Here is a 20434-nt window from a genome sequence, read left to right on the forward strand (position 1 = left end):
GAATAAATGATAAAGGGATTGGTTTAAAAAATAGGTTATGATTTTAGCTCAAATAAGGTTTATATAGGATGATATACAATATTACTGGTATATTAAATTAAAGAATTGAATGGAATAAACAATTAGGTACTGTAAAGTGTGTACAGTCAGCAAGATGTCAAATCTGTTACATCATCACTGTTTTTTTTTATCTTAAATGTACAGTTTTACATTATGTCATTTTAGGATGTAAGGAGACACAATTATGTGGTTAGTAATGTTTTTTTATAAGTGCACACACACAGTCACTGCAGGGATTTTTTTTCATCTGATTCCTTGGTAACAACGACCTTTCTGATTGGTGGATCTTTCTTCATGCTTATAGTGTAGTGCAGTTTTTCAGTTAAACACTTTATACAAAAGCCGTGACAACCTCAGAGCTCATGTTAGGTCTGTATTGAAAGGTTTACATTGTTATTGCTTAAAATAATGAAAATGAACGAGAGTTGCACATACAGAACCCTACAGTTGTGCTCTATAGCCATGCATCGTAAAACATTCTGCAGTTTCCCCATTACAACACAGTGACACATCTGCTTTTGGTTTTCTTTCTTTTTCCTCGCTGAATTCAGAAAACAAAGCCCTAAGGTGCAAGCTTGTTATTGTCAGCTGGTTGGTGCTATAATGAGGACGGTAGAAGTTTGCTGGAGAGAAAGCGATGAGGCTGTGTGGTCATGCATTTAATGAGACCGATCCGTGTGCCACCACCCCGCTGAGGAGAGTCGAGCTTTCTAGAATGAACAAAGCCAAAGCCAGCTTCGCTTATTACACTGAACAGACAGTTAGGATCAATGCCAAACATTTATCAGAAGCGCCTAACTGGGATGCTGTGGCATCACTGGGTAAATGCATTCAGAAAACTCAGTTTGATTTATTGACAGTCAGATATCTTAAAGTAGAGGCCTGGTATTGTGTCAGTGGGTTGAAATGATCAGATCAACAAGAGAGGAAACGCTTCATGGCTGACTGAACACGACTTGATGTTATCAAGAGTGTCCCAGGTCAATTAGCACCTCGCTGCTCTATTTCCAAGCTCCTCACTGAGGTGAAAATGTACTTTAGTGAATGAGAACACAGGTGCAAGTGGAATATCAATGGTTTAGACGGGCCTGACAAGGTCTGCTTGACTAAATACATACAGCTTTAGTAATAGTGTTCGCAAAATGATTGTAACAGTTACTCTCAGCTGTAAAAGGAGCAGTGCAGCGTAAATATTCATCATTTACTCCCCCACGTCGTCCCAAACTTGACATTCTTCAAGCTGAACATTCACGCTGCTGTTTTCTGTACAATGAAAATGAGCTAAAACAGCACCATAAAAGTATGCAATGACTTCAAGAAATGAAATACTTATATGACATACTAAAATTACTTAAAATAAGAGAAATTATAATAAAACTGAAAATGTTACTCAAACATATACAGTTATAAACTAAAATGAAAAGAAAATGTTTAGCAGAATGTTCATGCTGTTGTTTTCCACACAGTGAGTCAAAAAAAAAAAGTCAAGAAAGTAATTCATACTACAGGTTTGGAGGGAAAATGACTTTCTATCTTTCTTTCTTTCTTTCTTGGCTGTGAAAGTTAAAATTAATTACATTTACAATTAATTTTTTTTTTTAAATTTGATAATAATAATAATTATATATATAATTGTAATTCAATTTTAAACACATTTAATATATGATTAAAATGATTAATAACAAAAATATATTATTTAACATATTTGTTTAATTCTGCTTTCTTAAGAAAAGAGATTCATGAGACATCATGAGATGAATTACACATTTTCATTCTATTGACAGCCCTAAACAGTAAGAAATAATAACCAAATCAGTTTTATTCCCCTAACCTTACTGAAATTGTGGGTAGAAAATACACTGTCAAGTTAATGCGAAGTAAATTTTCTCAGATAATATTTTACTTTATTTTGACATTGAGTACTGCGACAATATAAAAGACAATTATTTATTTTTAAAAATATTTTTCATCTTTATGCATGAAAGTGCAGAGCACACCTGTCATTTTTATTTGATATAGTGGGAGGTTATTGAATAAACATTTAAACTGAATTCTCTAGGTCACACAAGCTTTCACATTAACTTCAGAAGATATAGTGTATGAGTCAACCAAATCACTTTTATGATACTTTTTTGTCATTTACATTTATGAAGTTGTCATTATTTTGTAAACTATTCCTTTAATGTCTGATTATTCATGTTTCTGCCTTTTAGATTCCCCAAATCTTTTATCTTACAGGCATCTACAAATCTGCTACAAATTATTTTAGTTTAAGGTGGCTTAAAGGGAGAAATAACTCCACATCACTTTTATCCAGATTTACTGTTTTTGGGGAGATATCTCTCTGGTTGCTTGATAATGGATTGAATGACCCCCTGTGAGAATTGCTCTTCTGGTGCCTTTTCACTGTTCATATGGCTGGCCATTCATCTGCTGCACAACAATCAATATGGACCTTTATCCACCCACCAGAGCGATCACTCGCAGCCTAGAGTGGGGCATATCAAGCTCTGAGAAATCAAAAGCAGTGGCCCATAATCTTGTTCCTGTAGCTCTGATGAGAATTGTTTGGGTGACATCGCTAGTTTGATAATCAATAGCGAGTTGTTTTTCTGTTAACACTTGAATATAACTGGCTGCTTGTGAAAGCACCTCTCATATACTGTCCCATCTCTCATTTTCTTGCAGAGTCGAAAGCATGCAAACAAAGTTCGTCTGTATTACATGTTACACCCAGTGGATGGTGGCTGTCCTGCAAAGAAGCTTCGAACAGACAATGTAAGTGAAGAAGCACACCTGGGCACTTTGTGCATTAACATGCATTTGCTACTAGCACTGATTCCAAGCCACTTTCCTTCTTAACAATTGAAGCTGGCAGTTTCATTACTCCGTCGAGGAACCCAAATGTAGCTACCACAGGAAAACCATTTTATGTCCACAACGTATTGATTGACATGGATGACCTGCTCATCTGAGCTTATTACTTCTGCCCAGTCCCACATCGCTCACATTTCAGGCTATCATTGGGATGTAGTGATGGAAGTGGATCTTTTAGGAGTACAAAGAATGGCCCAGTACCTTTTGTTACATCTTTCATGTGACAAGCTGTCAGTTCATGTCACACATGGCTTGTGAATGTCTGTGGTTTGGAATACTGAAAGTGTAGAGGACATACAAAATGGGTTTGAATGGATATGTTTGTAATATTCTTGCAAACTGTGCCTACATGTTTTGTTCTTAGGCAACTTTTTCCTCCCAAAGCAACTTGCATAAAAACATAATAAAATCTTGTTCGATATTTGACTAATCTGTTGAAAGGAAAAGGACTGGCTTTTTGCTCTGTTCCAGGTTGCAGTTTATTCTGGCCACTTTGACAGGAAGAAGCTGCGTGATTGACTTGAATTAATTTTTTTATATGACATAAAATATAATAATATAAACAATCATTTAGTAACATATAACATGATAAAAAAATAATATAGTAAAATCAATTAAATTAAATGTAAACAATATTTACATCAATAATAAATCAATTATATGTAAATATTATTTAGGCCATATTGTAATAATAGTTTAAATTAAATTATAATAGAACTGAATAGAATAGAATAATGCAGATAAAAATCAACAAGTGTTAGAAATCTTATAATGGGCCATGTTTGGATCTTCCAACCAGACAATAATCCAAAAACAAACCTTCAAAACAACACATAAATGGGTCACTGGGCACAATAACAAGATTCTGCTGGCCATTCCAGTCCTCTGACCTGAACCCTGTAGAAAATGAGTGAGGTGAACTGAAGAGAAGAAGCACCAACATGGAGCTGTGAATCTGAAGGATCTGGAGAGATTCTGGATGAAGGAATGGTCTCTGATCTCTTGTCAGGTGTTCTCTAACCTCATCAGGCATTATAGGAGAAGATTTAGAGCTGTTAAACTGGCAAATGGAGGTTTCAAAAAGTATTGAATAAAAGTGTGCCATTAATTGTGGCCAATGTGTATTAGAGAAAAACATTTATTTCATTATGATATTTCCCCCCATTTTAAATTCTTATAATCCAATGAAAGGTTTGATTTTTGTGATAAAAAATAAATAAATAAAAGATCAAAAGGATTAACAATGCAGATTAATTTTCACAGCCTTCTTTGATCATATTTACCAAGGGTGCCGATATTTTTGGCCATGACTGTATACATATATTATTTTATATCATATATTGTTAAATTTGTATAATATTTTTAGATATAGTATATCAAAATAAATCAGTTGAATTAAATTTAAATAATATTTGCAGCATACAATATTGTTTAAATGTAATTTATAATATGTAACCCTGGACCACAACACCAGTCATAAGTCGCACAGGTATTTTTGTAGCAATAGCTAAAAATACATTGTGTGTGTAAAAATGATCGATTTTTCTTTTATGCCAAAAAACATTTAGATATTAAGTAAATATCATGTTCCATGAAGTTATTTTGTTAATTTTTCAACCGTAAATATATCAAAGCTTAATGTTTGATTAGTAATATGCACCGACTTCATTTGGACAACTTCTTTTTCTCTTTTTTGCATCCTCAGGATCCAGATTTTCAAATAGTTGTTTCTCGGCCAAATATTGTCCTATCCTAACAAACCATACATCAATGGAAAGCTTAATTTTTCAGCTTTCAGATTTCAATTAAAAAATTGACCCTTATGACTGGTTTTGTGATCCAGAGTCACATATAATTAATATAATGATGCAAATTTTTAAAATGCAAATGATTTATTTTTTATACATTATTTTGTAATTATTTATAAATTTACAGTCAGTCATGATGGGAATGATGGGAGGACCACCATTATCAAAGCATTTTTATGGTCTGGTCATATAGTTGAGAGTTATATGTGCCAGAAACACAGACATGGTTGCCAGTTCACAAAAATGTAGACCTGATCCATGTAATAATTCAAGCTTTTGAGGGAATGTCAGAACTGTTCCATCGGGAACAAGGGGTGTTGTGGGGTGCAGATGGCAATACAAGTCTGCTGTTTTTTTATTCAGTTATATATAGTCATTGTTTGCACCTGTGTTTTACCCTAGTTTTCCCCTCTTTCATGAACTTTGCTCAATCCTGTGATGACATCCGCTATGTGTGGTTGTCTCAAGCCCAACTGCAGACCTCTTGAAAGCCTTTTCCTCTGATATAAACTCAGTTTTCTAATCTTGATAACACTAAATCAACACTTGACTATTTTAATTCAAATAACAGACCAGTGAACTAACCCGCACAGAAACACATATAAAGCATCTAAAAACATTTGAGTCTCTGTTCCTCATGTATTTCTACGGTTTTTCTCACAATGCAAACTTGTGTCAGTTTAAGATGCCATGTTTGTTGTGTTTTGACGCAGTTGGCAATGTAAAAAATTCCCCTGAAATTAAAAGGGTTGCTGAGATGTGTTGATTGTTTCCAGCCAAGGTCAATGTCTAAACGGGCCTTTTCGGTTTAGCTGGTTGTTGGTGAGGTCTTTCCCCTCGGGAGAGTAAATAAAGACATTATGGCGTGTCAGGAGAGGAATAACAAGAAGCAGAATGAGTGGACACAGATCGATGCCTGCGCCAGAAAAGACAGACCTCAGTTCAGGCGCAAGACTTACAGAACAATTAAAGCTCAGAAAGTCAATAAGGGTCTCATTATTTAATGTTTAATGAAATATTGCATGCAAAAAACATGAAAATGCTGTCTATTTTTCAGCGAAGAAAGGATAAATAGATTTCTTGCCATAAAATGTGTTCATAGATTGCATTATAATACTTGTTGATATTTTTATGAGTCATATTCCATAGCCTCATCTGTAAAGACAACTAACCTGCTCTAGCTCTGCATGTTTATTGCATGACATTGACCTTGCAATGCCACTTTCCTAGCACTTAGAATATTGACCATTGATTTATATATCGAACTAAGGAGCTGATGTACCTATAAAGAGTAAATGAAGCAATAGTGCAGCGGTAATGCTGGAGAGTAGCTAACAGAACTTACAGAAGTGTGATATTATTAGCTCTTAGTAACAAGCTACTTTAACCAACAAATATCAATTGCAAAATGGCAATAATCAAATATTGTTCACCTAAATCATCCTCTTTTGCATTAGCGAGAAAGTCTGATTCACTCTTGTGAAATGGTTCGTTCAGATGGATCATGTACATTTATAAATACAAATATTTATCAAGTATAAATACTTGATTCACAGAAAGTCATTGCAATTAAATGTATTTTAAAAGTTGTTTTTCTAACAATATTTATCTGCTGATCATTGCTGTTAAATGATAAACAAACAAATAAATAAATACATATTAGTTATATATAATTGCTTGTATTCTGGTGCTAGTGTATCTGATCACATTTATGCCAATATGCAAACAAAAAAAAGAAAAAAAATTATATATATATTTTACATACTTTAAATATATATCAACATATTAAAAATGACAAAAAATACATTGCTAATGTACGTTGAAATATATTTACATAAATATATTTTTTGTTTTAATTACTTCTGGTGATATATTTTCAATCTAAATATATTTATATTGCCCACTCAAAAAGCTTCAGTGTAGCTATCTACATGCAATGTATCTAACGACTTTTTCAAAGAGTAGATTGATTGCAGTTTAAATAACGATTAGCTTTTAGCTTGGCGAGCTAAAGTTTCGAAAGTAACTTCCCCAACAGCACTCAGAGCCAATATCAGTCAATATGAGAAACTCCGAGCGGTTGCATCAGAGCAGGAAGCAGAATATACGCTACACCGTTTTTAGAAGTTTGTAAATTACTTCTCCACAGCGCGACCCACATCTGCCAATTTGACAGCCAAATTTCATATCGTCCTCTTAAAGTTATAATAACACATTTGTTTCATAAATCATCCTGTTCTCCTGTGTTATTAGCTGAAGGTGATAAATGGTCCCGGTTAAAGAATATCAGAGTATGTGTCTGCCTCTGTGTCACCCCAGGGCAGTGCGGAGGGAGACGTGGACAAGAACAAGTGCTGCACGCTGTGCAATATGTCGTTCACTTCGGCGGTGGTGGCCCAGTCGCACTACCAGGGCAAGATCCACGCCAAGAGACTCAGGCTACTGCTGGGGGAGCCACCTGCCATCACATCTAAAGGTAGGAAGGTGCTGATCTAAGATCAGGTTCACAATGTCAAAATCACCAAATTTAAAGGCCAGGCTGTTCCCGGGTCAGTATTCATACTTAAATGAGTTTTATGTGTATATGACGTCCGAAGCAGCCAGCGGGAAAGTGACCTGTTCAACCATGGATGGACTCTGAATATGAGATAATGAGGCAATTATTCTTGAGAATGAGTTCATTATTATTAATGCTCACGTTATTATGTATAACTGATGTTTGATGAGGTATGGTATGAGATATGATATGACCACTGCTCACAGTTAAGAGTATGGGGATTTTTTTAAATCCATAAACCTACATTTTAAATTGCTTGTTATGTAATCAGCCAATTGCATGGCAGCAACTCAGTGCATTTAGGCTTGTATATCAAGACCAGTGTTGGGAAGGTTATTTTGGAATAGGTTACAGATTACAAGTTACTCTATTTAACATGTTATAAGTAGTGTAACTATTACTTTTTGTTTACAAAATTTCTAACAATTATTTTCAACTGTTTATCATTTTGAAACCAGGCAGGGTTTATCTTACAGTAGGACTCAACACTGATTACTGTGAGACTTTCAAAATCCTTTATCACTTGAATTAAGATTATAATAATACAGCCACCACAAAATCAGATATTAGCACCACTTTTTACTTTGAGATAGTAGGTTAAATACAGATTTAAAATCCAAACAAGAAATTGTTTAATAACTATGAAACTGTTTTTGAAATCAAATCTTCACACACAACAGGAAACACTGTTAATTAAAAAAAAATAAAGCATATACATCAACCCAAATAAAATAAAACAGTTATCGAATAAGTCCTATTCTGTGTTTTACGGTGGCCGAGAGAGCTCAAGGTGCTGCAAATAGAAAAACAACTTTGCCAGTTTGACAACACACACGCTGCAAATGCTCACAACACAAACAAATAAAGAAACGAACAGCACATACTCACAACACAACCAAACAAAGAAACGCGCTGCAAATACAATTTTTTATTTGTTTGTGTTGTGAGCATTTGCAGTGTGTTTCTTTATTTGTTTGTGTTGTGAGCATTTGCAGCACCTGCTGTCAAATTGATGAAGATTTTTTCTTGATTTGCTGGTGCTTTTTCTATTTGCATGTGTTTTCTGAAATTGCAGCGCGTTGAGCTCTCTCGGCCACCGTAGTGTTTAATATTCATAGACACTTGTCCATATCGTGCTTTGATACAATTATACTAATCTACTTTTGATTTATTCATCCAAAATTTGGCATATTCTGTGACATTCTGTGACAACAACATGATGATATCATGTCAATATGGACCAAAATCTCTGAGGAATGTTTCTAGCACCTTGTTAAAACAGATCAAATGACCGCCATTTCTTAGTTTGTTAATCTGGGGTGTGTTTCCTGTAGGATACAACAATGTAACTCACTGCTTAACCAACAAATATATCTAGCTAGTCACGACTTTTTCTTGAACATGGTTGCACCTTCGTTGTTTGAACTGCGTTATATCAACAATACAGGGCCGGTGGAGTAGTAACTTCTACTAATTCATCGATTCGAGATCTCTGAGATGCTGCTGTAACAAACATGGCAGCCATGACTGCTGTTTTGCTTTATTTGATGTTTGATTCATCGCAGGTTCCTCTTTTGTCATGCTGTTTGTGAATGTTCATTTGAACTATGGTTTTAGGAAACACTGAATTGTCGCACTATGTTGGTAATGATGGAACTTGCGAAGAAGTCAATTACATGATGCAAAATACATGAGGTGAAATCCATTCACAAGACTAGATTTGTAAATTTTCTGCAAAACAGTTAGTTTAGCCTGTTTTAACATCCACCAGGCAGCAATCGTATATGCAGTCGCTTAGAAAGTAATAGCGCAGCTCTCATCAACAAGCCGTATGATTTAATGTGCCTTTATGTCCACAGCACAAATGGTGCGAGACAAGTTACGTGCTGACTTTTTAAAGTGTTTGTCCAAATAGCAAGCATCACTAAGCAACACCATTAAAAACTATTAGTAACCATAATAGGGTTCAAGAAACTGTCCTTTTGTTGTTTGTTCAGCAGTAGTAGCTCAGCATTACTCAGTTAGAGTCGGATGGTTGCTGTGTGGCTGCTTCCGCCATCATGAAGATCTTGATGGTAATTTTTCATGTTATACATGAACTGGTGTTATTGAGGACGAGCTAAAAGGTTCTTGTTTCTAGTGAGACCTTATATAGCTCTTTAATATTTGTAAAAGACCTAGATGGAATGGTCTGAGAGGCTGGAATACAGATGAGGATATAATTTGATTAAATTATCCTTGAGTGTCATTGCTATTATCAAGTAATTGACCATACCGCTGCACTGCAGATCTACACAATTACTATAAAGCTAGATATTGTGAAAGCTTTAATGCATGGATTTACGGATTTATGTTGATCTGTAGCACCTGCACCATTTTACAGTAAACAAAGCACTCTATCGTTTAAAAGTTGGTAAGATTTTTTGATATTTTTGAAAGAAGTCAAAAAGCCAAATACAAGATTGTATTGAAATATAGTGAAAACTGAAATACTGTGAAATATATTACAATATAAAATAACTGTTTTCTATTTAAATATATTCATTACTGTGATTTCAAAGCTGAATGTTCAGCACCCTTTCTCCAGTCTTCAGTAGGGGTGGGCTATATGACCAAAATCTTATATCACGATATGAGTAATTTTATATCACGGTAATGATATATCACAATATAGTTATTTTTAGCAACATGTTTGATACCATATAAATTTCATAATTCTTGTCAGTGACAATATCCCAAGTAAAAAAAATAAAAAAACACTCAAGCTCAAGACAAGTAAACAGCTAGCGATTAAATAAGAATAAAAAACTAATTACAAGCAATAGGATCAAAAAGACTACAGTAGAACAAATAAATAAGAATTGCTACATTCATTGTGTAAACTAATCCAATGTATAAAAACACTGCATATTGTTCACTGTGTAAATGAAATACTGTGTAAAGTGATTTAGTCAAGAGCAGTGAGAGATTTTCTCTCTTTGGTTGTTTGATTAACATTAATGACAGACACCAGGAATATTACACTGTTATCACTTTAAGAGCTGCTTTTGCTTTTACTTAAGACCTAAATTACTGTGTTTACGACAATACTTGCAAAGATGGGCATTTTGACACATACAAGTGTGTGTATTTAACCGTTCAAGGCCAATAAAGTGGGAAAAATAACTCAGTACCAATATCAAATTGGGGAGAAAATGCAAATCATTTTCACTTGTGGTCTCAGACTTTGATCCCACTGTATTTGTCACGGTAGTGTTTAATATCACACTCTGATTATGTGTTATAATGAAAACAACCCTCCATTCAAACACCTCAGGGAATTGAAAGAAAATTGAGACAGAAGGAAGAAGAAAAAAAGGAAAACGAATGCTTCAAATTATCTAGTTATTTTGATACCTTCTATAAATACACATGTAGAGCTGCCAGTGTCATCTATCCTCCACTTGAAAAACTGCGGAAGAGCCAAGAGACGCCCCATTTGTGCCATCCACCATTCCTATTTTATATGTTATGACGTGGGATTGCTGTCAGTGTAGTCTCGTTTGTCATTTACTATGACTGAGTATAATTAGACGGGTGAAAACATCCCTTGTTCTCGACTTTGTAATAAAAATTCACTTCTCAAAAACAGATGAGGAAAACACAAGCTTATACCTGGTAGTGCTTGACAAATGACCTCCCGTCTGTTTATGAACCATATTAATCATATTAGTGTCATGAGATTCAGAATGCATCTTATTAAGCTGCAGCCACAGGGGACATCTCGTGTTCCTAACTTGCTCTCTTTACCCATGAAATACTTCAAACTGACATGAGCCTGTGCCCCGTACTTTGACAGGTGAGACAGACCGCAAGCAAAATATGTCAATTGAATCACATTTCTTGGAAATTCTAATATGTGTTATTAATACTGTCAAACACCTGCTGTTGTGGACTGGATATTGGTAAATAAAATGAGAAATGGATATGCCATTTTAACTTTATGGCTGGCTGTTAACTTGTGTTGGTATGTTGCACAAGATTTAATCTAAAAATATTTCTCTTTTTAAATTACTTTTGCTTGTTTTCTTTCTTTTTGGTGATTTTTTTCTTCAGAATGTAGAAAAATAATGGGCAGGAATGGAGGGCAAGATCATATATCAATCTGAGGCATTTTCACATTAATAGCTTTTACCTGTAGTCTGTTTGGTAATTAATGTATGATACACTAACTATAAGTCTCTTATGCTCTCTTTACAGAGGTGACAGCCAGTTCAGGGCATATGGTGACTGAAGACTCGCCGGGAAGTCCTTCCATACATGGCAGACTCTCACATCGCTACTGCCAAATGTGTAAGGCCTGGTTCAACAACCCCGGCATGGCCAGACAGCACTATGACGGCAAAAAGCACAAAAAAAATGCAGCCCAAGCTAACCTCCTCGCACAGCTGGGTAAAAGTCTGGAGGACGGAGATGATCTAAACGGTGTGTTCTGAGAGGAACAGACAAAACATAGATAGATATAGTTCACCCAAACATGAATTAAAAGTGATTCTGTCATCACTCAGGCTTTAGTTGTTCCAACACATACAGTGTTTGACATTTTTCTTCTGTGGAACACAATGGTTTTAAGATAAAAAATTATTTAAAAAAATTACCCATTTGCACTTCGATTTGGTTCACAGAGCCACTATAAATTAATGCAATCAATTTTCAGTTGAATTTTCAAAATTTCATTCTGTTCATCACAAAGATTCGTATGAATTCAAAAGACTTGGTATATAGTGCAGTTGCTTGCACCACTTTTATGATACTTTTGCATCCTTTTTTTAGCTAAATGCTTTAATTGTATTTTACATACAAGGTTGAATGTTTTTTGATGGAGCGAACATATATTTGGTTTCATGCATAATCTGTTTATTGGGGCATGAATGCCAGCATTTCAGAGCATTAAAGGGATAGTTCACCCAAAAAAGAAAATTATGCCATGATTTACTCACCTGTAACATTTTGGAGAGTATCGCATACGTAAAGCACTGTACGTGGATACGCTGTTTTCGTTGTTCACGCTTTGATCTGAGTGTAAACAATGTATCCACATACATACCTTGCTTACATTGTTTACATATGTGATACTCTCCAAGATGGCGCTATAGGGTGATGTGGAGGTGACAAATTGTTGAATAAAGTCGTTATTTTTGTTTTCTTCGCACAGAGAAAAAGTATTCTCATAGCTTTATAACCACTGATGTCACATGGACTATTTTAGCGATCTCCTTGCTACGTTTCTGACCCTTGATCGTGTTAGGATCCTTGCTGTCTATGAGAGGTCAGAGAGCTCTCGGAATGCATCAAAAATATCTTAATTTGTGTTCCGAAGATGAACAAAGGTCTTACGGGTTTGGAATGGCATGAAGGTGAGTAATTAATGACAGAATTTTCATTTTTGGGTGAACTATCCCTTTAAAAGCTTGCATCTCACATACAAGGGTGACTTATTTTGTGTTCTGTAGAAAAAAGATGAAACGTTTACAGGTATTGAAAAACATGAGTGTGAGCAAATGATGACAGAGCTTTAATTTCTGGGTGTACTGTCCCTTTAAAACTGCGCATTCAATTGTAACCATGTTTGTTTTCATCAGTTTGTGGTAATGGCTCATGAATAACCTCACCGTAAATGCCACCGTTTAAGCACAGATATAATTTTAGCATTGACCATCCTGTTTTACAGGCTTCAGTAGAGGCATTTTAATGGTCTTAGAGTCTTTTCGCAAGCAGGCATTTCATTAAAGTTTTGCATTATTCAGCAGCAAGCTAAAGAGCTTTCGTTTGAGGCAGTTATCAATAGGTAATTAATGGCGCGACAAAGAGCCTCCCCGAGCGCAAGATCTTTGCTCGCTAAACAAACTGACAATGGCGGAGGTTGCACACAACAAAGCCACTTCGTTGGTGAGATTTGATGCATAGAGGGACTGTAAACCACTTCGTGGGAAGTGCGTACCAGCTGCCATTTGGACAAATGTTGGATTTAGATTCAGATTGAAAAGTGTCCTGTCCCTCACGTCACGCTTGTGACTCATAAGCATGACTCATTACTGCAGTTTTCATTAAGGCTTCGCAGTACTTCACTCACCAATAATAGTACAAGCACTCTCTGGATTGAATATGCTCTATTTTTGTGGCGTGCAATATTGGTCTATGACTACAAATGTAGAATAGGATTTGACATGATATTTCTGCTCATTAGCAATTGTCTGTGATAATGCTGTTCTGTCATTAACTAAAAAAGTTTGCGGCGCTAACAGCAGGGTGCCAAATCAATATTCAGCAGTAATCGAATCCCATTTTATTCATCAGACTTCCCACCTCACAGGAAGCCAGCGACTGATTCTCCGAGCTTCACACAAGCTTATAATTTACTGGTCTGTCCTAGTTAGAGGCGGAGAACAGATTTGGTGTAGGAAGACAGAGCTGTGGGAGGATACGACTTGTCAGTGTGTTTCACGGCCCCTTCTGTTATGTGTTTTTAATCATTGAATGCACACAATGCCAAAGAAAAGCTGAGGCGCTGTGGTTGCAAAGACGAGGCCAGCGTAATCTGTGGCTTTGATTGAATATAGATTTGTGGTAAATGTTAATGATGAGGCATCTAGATGAGCCTCCATTCATTATGGATATGTATCCATCACCTGGATACTGGGATAACAAAGGATTCTCCTTGTTTAAACAGAGGAGGTGCTTGCTTTGAGGCATATGCAAGGGTTGTATGGCATATGTAAGAGTCATTTAACACCATCCATCTTCCAATAGTAAATCACATCATGCGCTAAATGGTTATACAAACAGACATGCTGTTTGAATATAGGAGTCATATGTGGACATAAGCTTATGTTTATGTGTGAAGAAGGAATATATATATTTGGTTTCATCCATAATCTGTTTACAGGAGCAGGGATGTCTGCGTTTCAGGGTGCTATATATAAGTAAATGACACGAAAACTAGTCCAAGTCATAATTCACTCCAAAAATGATTTAAAAAAAATAATAATTTTATATTTTAGTATTACTTTAATATTATATTTTGGATAAAGAAAAGCATAAAGAAAATTACACTTATCTGTAGGATTATTAGGATTTTTTTATTTTTTTATTTAACATTATTTTTTTATAATTATGCATATTTTCTTTTTGCCAATTTTCATTAGCCTGGTTATTCTCATTAATATGAACACATTTTAAGGATAATTTTAGACAAAAAATAACATAACGAATATAATAATTATATTAATATAATTTAAAAATTTGCAACTGATTAGCATTTTTTGTAACTCGTCATCTCAGCGGAGATTCTCATTGTATGTACATATTTTAAGGATCATTTTAGACAAAAAATGAGCAGAAAATGTTTATAAATTTATATTTAATAAATCAATAAATTATACAATATATATATATATATATAAATATAACAACACACACACACACACACATATATATATATATATATATATATATATATTAAAAAATAAGTTTTTAATATTACATTAAAAACCTGTTTATATATATTTATTTATGTATATACTGTAACAATAAGGAAACACAATAACTTCCTAAGTTTAAGTTGGCATATATCTTGCATATGTATTTTAAATATACATATAAATATACAAAATGATCAGACAGCTATGTAACTTTTTTTGCATTAAATGGTCCTTAAAGTGGCCTTTTATTTTTCTTGAAGCAAATTGAATTTCTTTTTTCTTCTTTTGATTTTAGAATGAAAAACATGTTCACCAATTCACCATTATGTTATTCATTTTGCTTGAGAAAGAATAGCAATGTGCTGTGCTCAGGCTATTTGCAAATGTATCTATGTAATTCATGCACGTGAAGAAATGGTCAAATGCTCAGGGTTCTAGCTGTCTGTAGGTGTTTGTCAAAATTGGGAATTATATTTACCCTCAGACAAGATTTGAGAGCATTTGCTGTCGGAAACAACATAGTTCTAGTCTAATAGATGTGTTTATATTTATGTATGCTCTTAGGCCTGAAGCGGAGTCACACATGTGAGGTCTGCAGTGTTACGCTCAACTCCGTGGCACAATACCACGCACATCTGCAGGGCTCCAAACACCAGAACAAGTGAGTATCCACTGCATCTCATTCTGAGACAAGAAAAAGACTAGCACCAAAGGGAAACCAGTAGTGAATCACTAAATAATGTGGGAGAAAGTACATCTCCACACAAAACGCTAATTTTAATAAAGCATAATAAGAGTCATTGAATCATTGACCAACCAAGGCAATCAGGAATGTAACCACTCATAACAGATGCTCACTGGAAGCCAAATACTGGTGCAAAACTGTGAAACTGTGCAAAATCAGTACTCATATCAGCAGGCATGAGGTGTTAACTTGCATCATGTTCATGCGAGTGAAGTTAATGGAGTGTTGTATATGCAATCAATATCTCCCCTGAATCAATATTCTGCCTGACTGTACCGTACGGGCCACAGTTTCCATGCGGATGCTGCAGCGGAGCAGGCAAGGTCACAGCATAGCATGTTGGGCTGCATGGAATGTTAATTAGGTAGAGATGAAGGAGAAGGAACGTGAGAAGCATGATGGGAACCGCCAGGCGTGTCCAAGCTGTCACGGAGTGGCATTATTCCACCGTCTCATCATGAGATATGTTCATATGCATGCACAAGAAGCACCACACATAACGACACCCTCAATGGACAGGACCCTGAAGCTGATACATTACTGGAGCTGTTTTATGTTTTAAATTAATAGTTCACCCAAAAATGAAAATTTGCTGAAATTGTACTCACCCTCAGGCCATCTAAGATAAGCATGTGTTTATTTCATCATCCAAACAGATTTGGAAAAATTTACCATTGCATCACTCACTATTGGATCCTCTACAGTGAATGGGTGCCGTCAGAATGAAAGTGCAAACAGCTGATAAAAACATCACAATAATCCACATGACTACAGTCCATCACTTAATGTAATGTCTTGTGAAGTGAAAAGCTGCATGTTAATAAGAAACAAATCCATCAAGGTGTTAATCATTCACTTTAAACCATCGCTTCTGGACAAAATATGAGTTCATAATATATAATAATTCTTCCTCCAGTGAAAAAGTACATCTCCTTTTGTCCTCTCGCATCAAAATCCACTGACTTATTTGTTTTGAACTGTTTTCTCTTGTAAATGGTGCTTGATCTGTGCATATTTCTCTCCTGATTCAGAGAAAATTACTTTTTCACTGGCAGAAGCAACATTGAGGACTCTTTATTTTAGCTTGTATAAACTTTTAACTTTTTTCACTTCACAAGATGTTAATTGAAGGACTGGAGACGTGGATCACTTATGGATTATTGTGCCGTTTGGACTCTCATTCTGACGGCACTCATTCACTGCAGAGGATCCATTAGTTACACATGGATAATTCTTCCTTAGCTTATTTTACCTTGTTTTGAACAGCTCACATGCCAAACTGAACAAACATGCCTAATTCAGTCTGTTACGAACCCCAATTCTAAAATGCTCGTTCAGGGAGGGGGTTAAGTAACATAAGAAGGACGCGCAAGACAGAAGATCAATTTAACCATTTATTAATGGTCAAACAGCTCACGAGTCGCATTAATCAAGCGGCAATAGATAACTATAATAAAAAATTGAATAAACTAAACTAAAGTAAATCAATATAGAATAAACAAATAAAACACAGATCAACAGAACATCAAAGAAAACATAAAAATAAACAGAGTAGGCACCGCTTATCAGTGGCTGGCTTGACAATAGGATGCACACGAAGCTCGCTGAACGCGCTCTTTATCAGCGGTAGCTGGACGGCAGGAGCTTCTCAACAAGTGCGAGTCATGCTCATCAGAGAGCGTAGTAGTGACTGTGGCGGACACGTGCTGGAACAGGGAGAACCAAACACACAACAGCAACCTTATATACAGCCCAGAGCGTCCCTACTAAACAGGCCGCAGGTGTGTAGGGGTGGAGCTCCACCTCGGAAAAACAGAACAAACCAAATCAGTACAAAAGGGAAAAGAAAACAAACAATAAATACTGATCCCACAAGGCTTAGGCCGTAACAAGTCCATCAACTGATCCCCATCTAAAACTAGTTTACTCATCATTTTGTGTCCAAGATCATTCAGAGGGTCCAAACAATGATCCTTCACAGAAAGTTTGGTTCACAAACACAATACCTCTAACGTCAACTGTTACAATATTTTATCAAGAGATAAAGAGTTGCACTATGCATTATGATCGATGTTACATATATTAAGCATTACATTTATCGCTTAAACTTGTGTGAATAATCTATAGGAAAGTGAGCACTTAAAGCGCTTTAATGCACTCAGGGTACGAAATAAGAGCTTTAACATACGTTCAGTAAGCCTGTTTAGTCATGGGTGCTTAGACACTCTCTTTGAACTCCTCACCTCTGCAAACGCTGCCAAACTGCGCAAGGGATTTGGTCTTTAGCCACGTATATTTCATGCTTTTTATGTTGTTCCAGTTTGTGCATCTTTGAGTCCCCACTTAACCTCAAAAACACATCGGAACTAATCATTTGACAGAGTGCAAAGAGTCAAAAAATCTGTCTGGATGCCAGTGTCCGAATCTCTGGGACTCGGCTCAGTTGAGCGTTTGCTGCCAGTTTTGTGCCGAACACCGGAATTGGAAAGTCAATGATGGATCAATAAGAGAGCAATCTGTGTCATTGCTGGAGTTCTGTTCAGGTCACTCATCACACACAATTCCACTCAGTGTTAATTCAATTACTAATGAAAATGCTCATTGATGAAGTGTTTTTGTTTTTTTGCGTAAACGACAAAACGCAGAAAACAACATAGCAAGATATTAACAATGCACAAACAATCTTTTTAAGGAGAAAAATCCAACGTAACTATTTTAAACGTAACTATTTTAAAAGGTGGCAATTTCATTTGAATTTGTTCAATGTGATTCATATGGAAATAAAGTAAACGTGAAGCTCCACTCCTAAACATAATCGTAAATGGGGCGCAAGTAGATAATACGACAATGTATGACTGAGGTTGTACAAATTGCTACGAATTAGCCACAATTCACCAAAATGTGAAGTAGAATGCCATCAGGGTGTGTTGCATAAATTAAAGCACTTTAGTAGCGGATGAATTATTTTAACCAAATACATCCTACACAGATTAATCAGATATATACACAACATAAATGGAGTGTACAACTTGTAACTTCACAAAACAGTGCAAATGCACAAGTAAACTTGAACCAAGTTATGTACTTGTCAGAATATCACATTGTGAATGTGGTCCTTAACAATGCATTAAAACACATAAACTGAATAATTAAAGTGTAAGGTTTCACAATATACTACAACAAAGTACTATATTTAGCACTTTCTTGTACACTAAAATTGAATTTTTGTTTGCTGAAATTAGATGTCATTTTAGCCAGAGTAAAAAGGATTAAAAGTAATAATGTAACATAATAAAAAAAATAGACATTTATATGCTATTTTCATAACACAAAAACTGTGGTTAACTTTTTTATTTTTCATTTTAGCAATGTCATGACACATAACAGTCTTTTGATTCTTTCTCAGCTTGAAGAACAAATGAATTTCCTCTATTGCATCTTGAAACTATTTGAGGATCTGTCTGTGGAAGTCAAGGCAACTTTAAGACACAACATGCCAGCGATATCAGTTCATATGCTCTTGATCCACTGTGTTTATGACAGCGATATGGACACTACCAATGCAGACAGAGACCATGGATAATGGACAAGTGCATTTTGCTAAATTTGTACATAAAAGGACAATTCACATTCACATCCTGAACACTTTAATGTATATATATAAGGCATGTCGAATGGACACAATATAGCTTTATTTTAATTTGGTGTAATTAAAAATATTTTGATTGTAATTGTATTCATATTTTAATTTATGTGTGAAAGAACTGAAGATTTTGTATTAGAGTGAAAATGTCATTCAAATGTTGTAGCTCTCTGTTGTCCACTAAAGATGTTTTAAATTTTCTTGTTTTATTTTGTACATACAGTAAAGTCTGGTAGAGTTGCCCTCGGATGATATTAAAATGAGACTTTATCATTTTGAAGCTGAATTCAATCAGCATACTAGTAAAAGTAATGAACTGAAGGACATTAATTGTTTTTAATCTATCTTTCTTTGAAAACTTCATTACTTTAACAAGACTTTCCAGTGACTTATGTCGTTCGAAATGTTCAGCAAACACTTTTTCAACATTAGCTTTAGTATGAATAGATAATGAACTATTCACTTTATCTTGCAAAGACTGTAGAAGAAAGAAACCCAAGAGATTACTATAAGGAAGCATTACTGAGATGAAAAAGTTAATAGTCTGCTATCATGCTGTACTTTGCCGAGATGGGGTCATTTTAGTGCTTTTCACAAAGGACTGAATGCTGCTGATTTCCATTTGTGCACGGTTCCATTTAAAAAAGCCAAAATTATCTAATTATCCCCAAAACGATAATGACTTTTAAAAATGAAGCTATGTTGCTATTATTGTTTATTATTAAAATACAGTTTTGTCTCTTAGAAATGACATCTTAGAGAATAAAACAATTCTGACACAAATACAAGTTCTGTTTTCTTTATGTTACACTATCATGAAGCTTCAAACACTGTCAATATGAATGCTCTACTTACAGTGTTATGAAGCTAATTCACACTTATTTAGCAAGTGCCACTGTTGCTTTTGAACTGGAATGAGAAGCAAACAACAGAAACAAAACTATCCCCATAAATCAAGTCTCTGTGCCTCCCAAAGGCCTTTTTCATACAGTGTTTTTCATACTGCTGGAATGATGTGCATGGCAAGAGGACCTATAGGGCTTTAAAGATAAAAGGAACGACGTAAGACAGTCTTTAAAAATGAAACGGACTGCAAGTGATTCCCAACAGACAGTGGCTGGATCTCTGAAGGGCCTGGAGGGGTTTCTTTTGTACGACAGATCTGATAACTGTTCCCTGATGTACTGAAAAAGTTTCTCAAAATCTCTATTTTTGCAGGTTTCATCATGATATGAGAAAGTCAATAGTTCCTGAAATCTTAAAACATAGAATTAAGGTGGCATA

The 20434-nt window shown here is 35.3% G+C and overlaps 1 protein-coding gene across 1 annotated transcript in view; it reads left to right on the top strand.

Moving 5' to 3' along the window:
* The window catches only part of LOC306864310 (zinc finger matrin-type protein 4-like), a 28329-nt gene extending 8398 nt beyond the window's left edge, over positions 1-19931 (top strand). The window contains exons 3-7 of the mRNA XM_079408256.1: positions 2749-2838; positions 7065-7221; positions 11542-11766; positions 15327-15423; positions 18914-19931. Coding sequence (XP_079264382.1) covers positions 2749-2838; positions 7065-7221; positions 11542-11766; positions 15327-15423; positions 18914-18929 — 585 coding nt within the window. The 3' untranslated portion in view covers positions 18930-19931. The remainder of the gene's footprint in view (positions 1-2748; positions 2839-7064; positions 7222-11541; positions 11767-15326; positions 15424-18913) is intronic.
* The last annotated feature ends 503 nt before the right edge of the window (positions 19932-20434 follow it).

This window comes from Barbus barbus, assembly GCF_936440315.1.
Source record: "Barbus barbus genome assembly, chromosome: 45".
Taxonomy (NCBI): Eukaryota; Metazoa; Chordata; class Actinopteri; order Cypriniformes; family Cyprinidae; genus Barbus; species Barbus barbus.